This window comes from Gobio gobio, assembly GCF_949357685.1.
Source record: "Gobio gobio genome assembly, chromosome: 17".
Classification (NCBI taxonomy): domain Eukaryota; kingdom Metazoa; phylum Chordata; class Actinopteri; order Cypriniformes; family Gobionidae; genus Gobio; species Gobio gobio.
The window spans coordinates 15,125,468-15,139,489 of NC_137110.1; the positions used below are offsets into that span (position 1 = coordinate 15,125,468).

General features: G+C 38.9%; 2 protein-coding genes across 2 annotated transcripts in view; both read left to right on the forward strand.

The window, feature by feature from the left end:
- The window catches only part of scn8ab (sodium channel, voltage gated, type VIII, alpha subunit b), a 62,926-nt gene extending 52,097 nt beyond the window's left edge, over positions 1-10,829 (forward strand). The window contains exons 22-27 of the mRNA XM_079840504.1: positions 3,709-3,993; positions 6,410-6,463; positions 6,568-6,705; positions 7,323-7,427; positions 7,982-8,252; positions 8,349-10,829. Coding sequence (XP_079696630.1) covers positions 3,709-3,993; positions 6,410-6,463; positions 6,568-6,705; positions 7,323-7,427; positions 7,982-8,252; positions 8,349-9,505 — 2,010 coding nt within the window. The 3' untranslated portion in view covers positions 9,506-10,829. The remainder of the gene's footprint in view (positions 1-3,708; positions 3,994-6,409; positions 6,464-6,567; positions 6,706-7,322; positions 7,428-7,981; positions 8,253-8,348) is intronic.
- chchd4b (coiled-coil-helix-coiled-coil-helix domain containing 4b) overlaps positions 1-14,022 on the forward strand; it is a 616,826-nt gene that overhangs the window by 468,025 nt on the left and 134,779 nt on the right. The gene's annotated exons all lie outside the window — the stretch shown is intronic.

The following is a 14,022-nucleotide window of genomic DNA, read 5'->3' on the forward strand; positions in this document are numbered from 1 at the left end:
ATAATCTGGTTTCATCTCGTTGGCATTGCATATCATGTAGAATGCATGTTCTTGAAGGTGTAAGCAGAAAGTCATGTTCCCCTCCGTGATTCTGTCGTAACTAATCTCTGAGATTGCATATCTCATTTCCTACACTTTAAATAAAAAATTGCACTAATTTACGAAGGGCTGAACTGAACTTTAAGGACCCTAATTTGTGTAAGGATCACTAACTAATTAATATGTTTGGGAATCGAAAATCGATTCCAATTCTGGAATCGGATACTTAAGGTCAGGAATTGGATACTTGTAATAAAATAAACATTTTGATTCTGCTTATCGATTCCTGTGTGCGCATTTTTATGTGATTTCAAACCATTTTCAAGCACAAGACAAGGTGAAACAGAACTCAATTCGGCACTCGCGCCGCACGCTGTTTTCTTTGTGCACACATCCTAAGCACGCACACAAAGATCCGGCTCTCATATAGTATACGATACTGAATTGAGTTCTCATACTTGTCTTCTTGCTCTTGAACGTACAAATATTAGGGGTGTAACGGTACACGTATTCGTATTGAACTTTTTCGGTACAGGGCTTTCGGTTCGGTGCACGCGTGTACCGAACGGTTATGAATGTAATCTTTAACAGTTAACAGTCGGCTTGTTTAAAGCGCCGAACACACTTCAATCCGAGTTCCCACACGAACATATTGAGTATTCAGTCCATTTGATCATGAGATTCAAACGATAAATGCCGTTTTAATGCTCTTTAATGTGACGTGACTGATAGACGCGAATCAGTTCAACTTCAAGCGGCAGCGCGCGGCGCGCTTGAGTGAACGTGACCATCTCTTCCTAAAGAATAAACATAAATTAATATCTCTTAAGGTATGTTGAGGATACATTACAACTTACTGAAATGTATCATATTTTGTGTAATCGCTCCATCTGTGTTTCAACCGCGGAAAGACAATAAAACAGCTTGTAAACAATGTCATGTAGAACCACGTTTACCTCAGAAGTCATTCAGTGTCCACAGCTGTGAGTTCACTAGAGAGATTAACTCTTTCACTGAATACATGCACTATATTAGCCTATATATTCATTATATTAGCCTATATATATTCATTATATACTACTTAGCCTGTTAGTGATGTGTTGTTTATTTAATGTATGTTTAAATAAACCTGTCATGAAAATTACAGCCACTAAATGATTATATTTCAACAACGAATAATAATAATTAGATTTAGAAGTTAATGCAAAAACTGCCTTATGTGAAGCTTATGAGTGTTGATTATTATATCTAAAAATAAATAGCAACTGAATTTAGGCTAATAGTTTGGGCTCTGTTGTTAATCTTTAATAGCAATATTTAAGTAAGGGCTCCCTATATAGTTTACAGCATTATCTTTAAGAAACTTTTAGTTATAACTGAATTCATTTAAGGACAGACAATTTTTTTTCATTAAACCACTGTTGAATAAAAATGAATAAAAAGCAGTTTTGTAAAACTGCTGTACCGAATCCGTACCGAACCGTGACTTCAAAACCGAGGTACGTACCGAACCATCAGTTTTGTGTACTGTTACACCCCTAACAAAAACACACAAAATTATGTCAAAATATCCTCGTAAACACATTCGGTTTTGTCTTAATGGAACATAAACCGTTAAGAAAGTAAATGCACGTGTAATGGAAGTGACAGCAGCCTTATAAACTTGTCTGTGTCATTAACGTTAATCAAAGAATAAGAAAATCACTCGCTGATCTTGACTGAATAACTTTTGTAACTTTAATAAGGATTAATCTATATTTTATTTATAAAAAGAAAACCATGCATACATTTTCTGTGTCTGAAATTTGTTCAGTAGTATTTATTTGTGCTATTGCTAAATTTATTTATTTGTTCTTATTTTGTTACTGTTTACTTGTCCTTAATAATGTTTGAAATGTATATTATTAATTCAGTAGTTTTTGCTGTGGTATTTTTATTAAAACCGTAGGAAAATGTTAGTGCTCTTTAGGCTCCTGATTTTTTGTAGGCTGCTAATTTTTGTGCATGGAAATCAAGAAATCGTTTTGTCAAAAGACAGAATAAATATGTTTGATATAAATGTTTGACTAAATGTTTTTACCTTACTGGAATCGAAACCGGGAATCGATAAGCAGAAGCGGAATCGGAATCAAAAAAATTCAAACGATACCCAACCCTACTAATTAATAAGTTAGTAAGATCATTGACATGGTTAACTAACTGTGTTTTATTTATTTTTTTATTATTTTTTTTTGGGGGGGGGGCGTCCTGCATGCACTGTTACTGGCTGACCATTTTGACATCACCCAACTAGAAAGTGTGCTGACATCTCAGCTTTTGTGTGTACCATAAATGAGAGGTGATTGGGAGGGTGGGAGTCTTCCTCTACAACAGTGGTTTTCAAACCTGGTCCTGGGCTCTGCACATTTTGTACATCTCACTTATCTGACCCATCTGACACAGGACCAGGATTGAAAATCACAGCTCGACAATCTCTCCCTTTACATTTCAACCACAAATGGGATTGGTATTTTTCACTTAATATCTGGGTTCTTTCATGACACTAAGCAGTGTACTGGTATGGCAAGAGAAAAAAATGTGTTTGGCTGTTATGTATATATGAGCAATAATAAATCAAAAGGGGCAATGGGCTACAAATTTAAGTCTTCTGGATACCGGCCTTGTTTTGCTTCTGCTTGTTTCTTACTACTTGATACACCATTGTCAAGCATGAAATTGCTACCCATTCATATTTTTGAAAAATCAAACAAATCATATTTGGTACAATTCTAGATTCTTTGGATAAAAAAAAAAAAAACTTTTATCCAATCATCTGAATGGGTAACAATATTGACATATTGGCAAATAAGGTAGCAAGTTAGTTGTGATAAGCAAATAGAAGCCAAGCATGTGATATCCAGCATGCAACTTGCAGACTGAGAGAAATCAGTGCTGCTATCCTACAAAAAAAACTTTACAAACAACTTTTAATCAAACACTAACGGAAATAGTTTTATTGCATTTTGTCTGTATAACCATTGCCACTTAATGATAACTTTGTAGTTATTTTTTAACCTATAATTTTTAACCTATAGCTTTTCAAAAAAATGCACGTTAATTTATATTTGGGGGATCAAGCCATACCATTTTACATAATCTTAGTGCTGTCATCTTGAGAATCTATGTTAATTTACAATATATTTGTGTTTTTATCTCGATGCTCTGGCAAAATGTGACTTTTTTCATTTTTAAGAGGTAAAAAACCTCTAAGAGTAAATCTTAGGTATAATCGCCTCTTTAACTTTTTTTACAAACGTATATTAGTGATGCTATATTTGCATCTATATACATGCATTGATAATATTGATCAACAAATGCCTATATAGTACTATTTATTTGTTGTTATTAAGCATTTGACAACAAAAAATATATTTTTTGATATTTTTCTAAAATAAATTAGTTTACCTTTTTGATTATGACCTTTGTAGTTGAGGAAAATTGGATTGCTTTAAAAAGAGCTTGGAGATATGCACATTCCATGTTTAACATCTGAAAATCAGAATAGCTCAATTTTGCTCTAACACCCTCTTTCTTTATCTCTCCTTTTCTTTTTTTAATTTCTCCCTCTCAAACACTGAAATCCATCCTTCATTACCCACATTTCCCCCAATCTGTTTTTCCCCTCTGTAGGTTGTCGTTAATGCTTTAGTGGGTGCCATTCCCTCCATTATGAATGTGCTGTTGGTGTGTTTGATCTTCTGGCTGATCTTCAGTATCATGGGTGTCAACCTGTTTGCTGGGAAGTACTATTACTGCTTCAATGACACTTCAGAGGAGAATTTTAAACCCGACATTGTCAACAACAAAACAGAATGCTTTGCTCTCATCAATGCAAACTACTCAGAAGTTCGCTGGAAGAACGTGAAGATCAACTTCGATAATGTAGGCGCAGGCTACCTGGCACTCTTGCAAGTGGTAAGCCATTGTCTTTAACCATGCATATCTTTTGTGTGTCAGTTGTTTAAATGATCCCAGTGCTTGCTCTGTAAACACAAGTCTCTTAATCTGCTCAAATACATGGGTTGTACAATGAAAATGAAACACTGGCCAGTATAGTGTACAGTACAGTATACTTTTGCATTTTACATTCCATCAGTAAGAGCAGAGTGTGAAGGTTGAATTAGCAAAGCAATAGCACATCTGTACATAAAATATTGCAATCCACATAACATAATGGGAGACATATCAGAGTTCAAAAGAGGACAAATTGTTGTTGTGTATCGTGCTGGCTCATCTCTGACCAGGACAGCAAGTCTTTGTGGTGTATCGAGCTATGTTGTCCATGGCAATGTCAGCATACCACCATGTCGGACGAACCACATCCAACAGAAGTAACTGTCAATGCAAAAGGAAGCTGTCTAAAAGAGGCGACCAGGTACCGGCATGTATCCAAAACACATAAAACCACAGCCGCCCAACTCACTGCAGAATTAAATGTGCACCTCGACTCTCCTGTTTCCACCAAAACTGTTCGCCGGGAGCTCCACAGAGTCCACTTGGTTGAGCTGCTATAGCCAAACCTTTGGTCACTCGTGCCAATGCCAATTTCATTGGTGCCAACAGTTCAAATCTTGGGCTGTGGACAATGTGAAACATGTATTGTTCTCTGATAAGTCCACCTTCACTGTCTTTCCCACATCCGTGAGAGTTACGGTATGGAGAAGCCTCAAAGAGGGTTAACACCCGGACTGTTGTGTGCCCAGAATGAAGCACAGGGATCGATCAGTGATGATTTTAGGGATGCACCGAATCCAGGATTCGGGTTCGGATTCGGCCGAATATTGGGCTTTTTGACGGGGTTAGGTTTCTGCCGAACCGTAGAATTCTTTTCCACCGAACCGAACCCTATGGTTGCACTACGCGCTGGTCGAACGCAATGACTCCGCCGTTGTTTATGGGAAGGTGTTACTAGGTGGACCGTTCGAGTGCAGGCTGTAAGAAAGTGAAAATGGAACTTGTGAACAGAAAACGTGTTGTTTGGCAGTACTTTCAGTCAAAAGAAGGCGATTCAAGTCGAGCTACACGTTCAATTTGCAATCCCGAATTGTCTCGTCGTGGCAAGGACCCTAAACAATAGCCGCTGTTAAAACATTTGCGTACATTACTCAACATTACAACCACTGCTCATTATCCGATTATTAACCGTTAACTGATAAGATTATAATATTGAATTGACATTAAATAAAAATAGCCTACGATTGATGAGTGTCTGTGACCCGTTAAAAAGACACTTTTTTCACAGGTTTATTTTACAGTGCAAACATGCAGATCTGATAAAATATAAATGAAAATAATAAAATAAATAGGCCTACACTAAATATTTTTTACTTAAATAATTACCAAATTAAGATGACAAAACGAAAATACACTGAATTCGTTTGAAGCTTTGAAGAACCGGAATATTTATTTTTTTCGTCAAATAAAAATAGCAGGCCTACCTCAACCCTCACTTTGTATGGTTTTTATTTTTTTATTTTTTTTAAGTAGGCTAACATATCTAAGTGATGTGGGGTTAGTCTGGAGCACAGCGTGTTGACAGAAAACAACCTCTCAAGTCTTGTTTATACTTTCGTCTGTCTCCGCAGCACGAATCTCTGCTCACTGCGCGCGCGCCTTCTGCGCTCTCTGTTGTGCTGTTCTTTGAAACGACAGAGGGTGATTCTGGATAATTGTTCAATAAACCATCAGGAAACAGTGGTGAGAAGAACATACGTGACAATGTTTACTTTAGTAAACTTGACCAAAACCACACTACTTAACCAGTGGATTCGGCATTCGGCCGAACCCCAAAAATCTGGATTCGGTGCATCCCTAGATGATTTGGGCTAAAATATCATGGCATTTCCTACTGTGCTTGATGTGTGCGTCACTTCCAAGGACTACCGAACCAATCTGAAGGATCATGTGCATTGTACCCTGAAGGGGGTGCCGTGTATCAGCATGATAATTCACATACACACAGCAAGACTTGTAACAGAATGGTTTGATGAACATGAATGTAAAGTCCCATGGTCTGCACAGTATTTTTGAGCCACTATGAGGTATTTTGGAGGCATCACATAGTGATCTAGCCAATGTTCTGGAAGAGGAATGGCTCAAAATCCCTCTGGCCACTGTGAAGAACTTGTATCTGTCATTCCGCAAAAGGAGGCCTCACACCATACTAAAACCAGGTGTTTCAGTTTCATTGTCCAACCCCTGTACATTAACTCTAGAGGATAAACCCAAGTAACCATATAAACACATAGTACCCAAGCATAAAACAAGCATATAAAACATTCCTGCTGCTGTGCATGGTTTTGAGTGTGTTTTTTCTCTCCGTATGACCTAGGCCACATTCAAAGGCTGGATGGACATCATGTATGCTGCTGTGGATTCCAGAAGGGTGCAGATGTTTTTTATACACTATAATGGCTCTGTATGTCTTTACTTTACTGGCACTACTGGCTTTGTTCAAGAGAGTCACTTTTTGCTTATTGTTACTTACAGGTTGAGGACCAGCCTATCTATGAGGACAACATCTACATGTACATTTATTTTGTGATCTTCATAATCTTCGGCTCCTTCTTCACTCTCAATCTCTTCATTGGTGTCATCATTGACAACTTTAACCAACAGAAGAAAAAGATACGTTTTTAGACTCTTTTTTTGCCTCTACAAAGCTGACTTTGACTGACTTTGAGTTTCTTCTCTATTCTTTCTCTCTGTATTCCAGGATTGTTATCTCCCATTCTGTGCATATTTTGATAAGACATGCTTTCAGTTAAGTGCTTAATGGCGAAAACTCCTGAATAACTAAGGGCCAGATTTACTAAACATGGCAAATTAGCATGAAAGCGCAATTCCAAAAAAGCGCTGATGGGAGTGGAAAGTTCTGCCCTTCTGATCTACTGACGCAGCCGTATCATTTACATAATGACCAACGCAATCTACAAGTTAGCGCCTGGTTTAAGACGTGCTCTTTTTTTGGCGCAGACACCAGTAAATTGACTAGCGCAAACCATAGTAAATCACCTTGTGTGATTCATTTAAATACTCTCGTCCTGTTGCTTCTGAAAGGTGTCTATAGTGAATCCTGACAGTAGTTTTTTAAAGCCAAAAGAGGGTTTATGCTGGTGCAAGCTGTGAGTGAGTCTGGCCCATAGTGTGTAATGTTGTGGGTCTCTATGGACATGTGCCACATTTGAGCACATATGGCTAAGCAAGATTATCAGGTTGTAACCAGTCTTCTTTTGTCCCTATACTTTGGAGGTCAGGATATCTTCATGACAGAAGAACAGAAAAAATACTACAATGCTATGAAGAAACTAGGATCAAAGAAGCCACAGAAACCTATCCCTAGACCTCTGGTAAGAATTTAGATCTGGGTAATGACTATCTGGCCATCATTGATTGGTGCATAGCCTTAGACCACTGGTGGCATATTCAAACATTGACATTCTTTTTAGCAGCAAAAATGTCTGATAATAGTGAAAACAGACGATGCAATACATTTACTTATTCCTAAACCTTCATCCACTTAGTATGAAAGAACACTGTTTTACACTTTACTTGATCTATGGCAGTGCTAGTTCATTGGCTGCTCCCAACTGTCCAGGGACACTATAAAAAGCATTTGGAAAAAGGATAAAGAAAATAATAATTAAAATAATTAAGTAAAGTTTTAATATGTATTTGTCTATATCAATATTTTTTTTTATTAATATATTGTTTTATTGTTACATTAAACTACATTTTTAAACATTTTTTTATTTGTCAGTTTCAAATATTTGTCAATTTTTTTTCTTTATTTACATTTGTTATTGATAACTGATTTCATCATGTTAATTTTTAGTAACATACATAGTCCCCCGTACTAATAATCCTCTCTTCTGTATTTCTTCTTCTTTTCCTTTTCTTACAGAACCAAATTCAGGGGATGGTATTTGACTTTGTCACTCAGCAGGCCTTTGACATTTCCATCATGATACTCATCTGTCTTAACATGGTAACCATGATGGTGGAAACAGATGATCAGTCACCTGAGACCGAGAACATCTTGTACTGGGTAAACTTCATATTTATAGTGTCCTTCACTGGCGAGTTTGTCCTGAAACTCTTTGCTCTGCGACACTACTATTTCACCAATGGTTGGAACATCTTTGACTGCGTTGTCGTCATTCTGTCCATTGTGGGTGAGTGCTGTGTCCAAATGTTATTTTTCTTGACATATCCTTTCACATTCTATTGGCTATGGACAATTTTGTAATTTGCTTTTCTTGGTTTTTCAGGTATGTTCCTGGCAGACCTCATCGAGAAGTACTTTGTGTCACCAACTTTGTTCAGGGTAATCCGTCTGGCTCGAATTGGCCGCATCCTCCGTCTAATCAAAGGAGCTAAGGGCATCCGGACATTACTATTTGCTTTGATGATGTCCCTTCCTGCCCTGTTCAACATCGGCCTGTTGCTTTTCCTAGTCATGTTCATCTTCTCCATCTTTGGCATGTCTAACTTTGCCTATGTGAAACGAGAAGTAGGAATCGATGACATGTATAACTTTGAAACCTTTGGCAACAGCATGATCTGTCTATTCATGATCACCACATCAGCTGGGTGGGATGGCCTCTTGGCTCCCATCTTGAACTATCCGCCTGATTGCAACCCAGAGAAGGAAAACCCTGGAACCACAGTTAAGGGCAACTGTGGCAATCCCTCAGTGGGGATCTTCTTCTTTGTAATGTACATTATTGTGTCCTTCCTGATTGTGGTGAACATGTACATCGCTATCATCTTGGAGAACTTCAGCGTTGCCACTGAGGAGAGCGCTGATCCGTTGTGCGAAGACGACTTTGAGTCCTTCTATGAAATCTGGGAGAAATTCGACCCAGACGCTTCGCAGTTCATCACCTTTGCCAAGCTGCCAGACTTTGCGGATACATTAGAACATCCTCTCCGTGTGCCAAAGCCAAACATCATCGAGCTGATCGCCATGGACATGCCCATGGTGAGTGGCGACCGCATTCACTGCTTGGACATTCTGTTTGCTTTTACCAAGCGTGTGCTAGGCGACAGTGGCGACCTGGACATGATGCGACAGCAAATGGAGGAGCGCTTCGTGGCGGCGAATCCTTCCAAGGTGTCGTACGAGCCCATCACCACCACGCTGCGGCGCAAGCAGGAGGAGGTGTCAGCTGCCGTGATCCAGAGGGCATACCGTGGCCACCTGGCGCGCAGAGGCTTCATCTGCAAACGCAGACCTGCCAACAACAAACTGGAGAACGGAGGGGCCAATCAGGAGAAGAAAGAGGGCACACCTTCCACTGCATCCCTGCCATCCTATGACAGTGTAACCAAGCCCGAGAAGGAGAAGCAGGACGACAACAACGAAGGCAAGGGCCGCAAAGAGAAAGGCCGAAACCAAAAAGACGTCAGGGAATCCAAGTGTTAAAACTGCTACGATAAAACTCATGGACAGTGATAATGATCATGACGATATTATAACAAAAACTGTCATTTCAAGCGAATGGAAACCCTGATTAAACTATACAGATGTACAGATTAATTTCATTTAAGGGGAAAAAACAAAGCCGAAGTAACACGACAAAAAATTGTTTACAAACGTCACTGGTGTATCGAGGCGAAGAAAAGTGTTGGGGTTCCTCAAAGCTTGAAAACTCTTACAAGTTAAACCAAACATAATCAGCTTCCTGTGTGACACTGTTGCATCAAGACTTGATTTAAACAGAATCAAACACGAACTTAAAAAGACCGATACTTGATCAAGTGTATTTTAGAGGGCTATATTGCGCTTCAGTATGGAACTCTTCACCGAGCAGGAATGTGATTATCCAAGGAAATCTAGGATCGAATCCCATGCTTCTGAACTGCGTCGGCGAACTTTCCATGCAGAAAACAAACACTCATTCATGAAAGAATCGGCTTCCCGAGGTGGATTGCGAAGGAGTCTGCACCGTTTCATTTCATATGTGTAAGAACTCAACGTTACTGTGAGAGTGAGCAGGATAGACATGAGTGTGAAACAAAACGAAGAGTCTGGCTGATTCCAACGGTCTCTTTGCGTTTGTTAGTGTCGAATATATATTTTACATGGTCTTTACATTATTTGAGCGGCAAAAAAGGTGAAATGGGAGGAAAAAAACGAATCAACATTTAACATTTTGCCCATGTCACCCTCAGTAACTGTGTCATGATAACTTTGTTATATCTGCATCAAAAGGCTTTTTCTACATGGGCTTTCACACCGATAGGACCGGGGGCAATAACCAGGGGCCCCCAATACACATCTCCAAATGAATAATAAATTATTGTGCTTGTTCAATGCATAGAAATGACTTGCATGATGGCATGTTTTGATCAGAAATTTTGCATGAGTAATCATAGTCCACAAAACACTAATACAGACCACCACAGTGGCTTGACGATGTTTTAGGCTGTCCACTGGCTAAATTTAGGACCAGAAATCGAATTTAATTTGATACTGAGAAAACGAATTGGGCCTTCTCGTCTACTGAACATTCTGAAATAGACTATCAAACATTAGGACAGCATTTGGGATTGGCTTCAGATGGTGCAAAATGCCTGTGACTAATCAGTGGAACAAATACTAGCATTGTGGCACATTATTGGAGAGGAAGGATACAAGGGACATCCCATTTTTTTGCTGCTCAGGAGATAATGAATGGGAAAACAACTAAATGTTGGAATGTGTGTGTATGGAGACTGGAGGATAATGATACAAAAATAACACTGTAATTCCTAAAGCTTCTTATTTTATTTGTATGCAGCAATATTGCTTACCTCACCTACGGCACTACCCGCGCTGCGGGTCATATGGTAGGTGGGTCCAGGGAGGGGCAAGAGGGTGGGGTGGGGGTCAAAGTTTCGGGCATTATTAGGGGTGTAGCAAGTTGGTTGGCATTTTTAATCCTCATCAGGGGTTAGATGAGATGATCTATAACTGTTTTGAGAAAGTGGCAGTTTTTTATTTTAGAGAAATAGAATGATTATGATACTTTTTCATTTGATTTTTACATGCTATATTTCTTTAAAGAGTTTTGCAGTGTGTCTACGTCTAGTCTCGTCCCGGTTTGTCCCTCGGGGATCAGCCGGACGTTTTTATCCGTGTATAAAGCCATCACATCTTCAGCAATGGTTTGATTGTAGCCAGGACGAAAGGACAAGACTTGAGAGAGACAGCGGGTCACAGCTGTTTAAGGAGAAGCCAAAGATGTTTGTCTGATTATTTGGTATGTGCAATTTGTGTCTGGAAGTTTCTGGAATGTCTCAGGAGTGGAGCGATCCTCTCCTGCTTAACACTTTCAGACAGGCTGATGCTTGTTGATTCTCAGGATACAACACAGATGTATCGTGTGACTCTGGTGTGATCAATAAGGGCCTTCAGGAGGTCCAGAGAATGTTTGTAATATGGGGTGGAGCTAAAGCAGGAGCGCTCCCACCACATTGAACTCTCATGTAGAGAGAAGAGCAGGGCTATCTGACACCCAGAGCCGAGCTTCAGAGATTTCAGGCCGTGTTAAAAGTGTCGTTGTGGCATTGACGATAAGAAGAGATGAGATCCAGACTGGAAATACTGTTCGTTTTCTACAGAGGGCCTTGGTTTTAAATGTGCAGTTATTCGACCCCTGGTCAGACTTGTTTCTCATCAGTAGACCACCCACCACACTAATGCCAAATAACCATTAGGCACTGGTCCCACAGCAGCTTACTGTGAGCCGGGCAACTCCACACATCAGAGCAACGACATTTTCAGTTTCTGTTAGCAATGTCAGCTGTTTTCCCTTACCTTTCATCTGGTGTCGATGGTCCAGTTGCTGCATGCGAGGGTGTTGACCTGAACCAAAACAAGCAAACAAAAAAACTCCTCAGCAAAGCTCCACCATTCTCATTTATGCAGCCATGCAGGCTCAACTGTATAAACAACAACAACAACAACAACAAAAGAAGCAAATAACAGATCATAAATTCATTTAAAAACAAAAATGAATGAAAAATCAGTTCAAAAAATATATTGTACATTATAGGCTATGTTGTAAGCAGCACAAAATGCTGAAAAGTTAAGAATGAACTTTTTAAGAGACTATAAATAATGTAATATATAATTTTATTTTAACAGCATGCATAGTTTTTTGTAAATACAGAAATACTATTAAAAAAAAAACTACTGCTATTAATCTAATACTGAAAAAAAAAAAATATAACCTTAATAGAATGGCTTCACTCATTGCCCTGGTCTCACTAGGTAGACTGTGACATATTTGTTAGAAGGTGTAGATTTTTTTGACACTTTTCACATTAAAGAGGGGAATCCAATATATGTTAAATGCAAAAAGTATATAAATCTATACATCAATCAAGACATATATAGAGCTATACAACATATGTATCTATGTATACATGTATATGTACATATGTGTGTGTATATATATGCACACATATACATATGTATGTATATATGATATGAGAGCACTGTCCTCCTTTGTGTTGACCTCTGCTTGGAGTGGAGGGGAAGCACTACTGGCTGTCATTTTCTCGCGTTCTTCTTTCTTTCGTGCAATACATTCGGTGAACGACCAAAACTCTGACCTGGCCCACACAGTGTGCGCTTGTGTGCGTGTTCGAGACGTTTGGGTTTGAGCAAGTGATGTCTGTGTGCGTGCGCGGGTCTAGCTTTCGATGCACGATGATGTACTGGCTGCTCGCTATGGCTTATGTCGCCCGTTTTTGGGAGGGGAATGCACTACCAGCAATTCATTTACACCCTGTGTGAATACATCCTACCATCTCCAACTCACATACTACGTACATATGCACTAGACGCCACATGTTCTTCCCCCATAAACCCTGTTTTCATCTTCCGGCTTAATTGGCAAATGCCATGATCTTTCAGTCCGAGTCTGAGAAAGCGAGTATGTGTGCGTGTGTGGGGTGGGGGGAGGGGACGAAGTGTGTGTGACCGTTCGGTCACTTTAAATGTGAGTGATGCAGCTTGACTTAAGCTTAGCTTGTTCTTCATCTCTTAGATACACAGCAATGCAATTTGCAGTCTTAGGTTTGGTTAGGCTTTATATTATGCTTTTCTTGTCTTTGTATGTTTGTTTAAGGTGCCTTTTGCTGCCAATTTTGTTTGTCAAAAATGTAGATGATGTTGCATAAAATTCTCCTAAACAAGTGGAGCTTGTTTCAAATGAGCACTGGGAGAAAGAACTGAACTAAAGAATGTCTGTGACATCTATTAAAAAGCAAAAAAATAAAAAATAATTAAAATGAACAAAAAAAATGACAAAATACAAGAAAAAAAAATTACAAAAAGAGAAAAAATAAAATAAAAAAAGAAAACTTAACTGGCATCAGCCTGACTTCATCATCAGAGATTGTCAAATAGCATGGGGTGGGAAATGGAGTGCGTTGGTCACTCGATGAATCTCTTAAAGGTTGAGTCTGTTGAAAGAGAAACAGTTTGCCTTCTGTGCTCAGCTTATGTTAATTTTCAGCCACTTCTTTTTATTTTTCTATAAATACTGATTTCTGTCTATTATTTTGTAGCATGACTGAGATGCTATTTCCTTCATTTGCTGAAAATAATTCCAAGTGGTTTTTGGTTCATAAAGTTGTTCTTATCTCTTGCCACTGATGTTGGAGAGGAGAGGGTGTGTTGCACAACCACTTGACTTAATGAGAATCAGTGAAAGATTGTCTTCATTTGAGCACGAAACCTTTTCCAAACAATAAAGCAGCCTTCCAGTTATGCTCGAGTGCTTGTGTTGTTTTTTCTTCTGATGATGATGTTGAAGAGTGTACAGTATAATTTAGGAAGAGCACTAACTAAGGCTTTTCACATTTAAAATAGTGGCAACACTTTAAAACAAGGTCTCTCTTGTTAACATTAACTAATGTATAAACTAAACATGAACTAACCATGAGCAA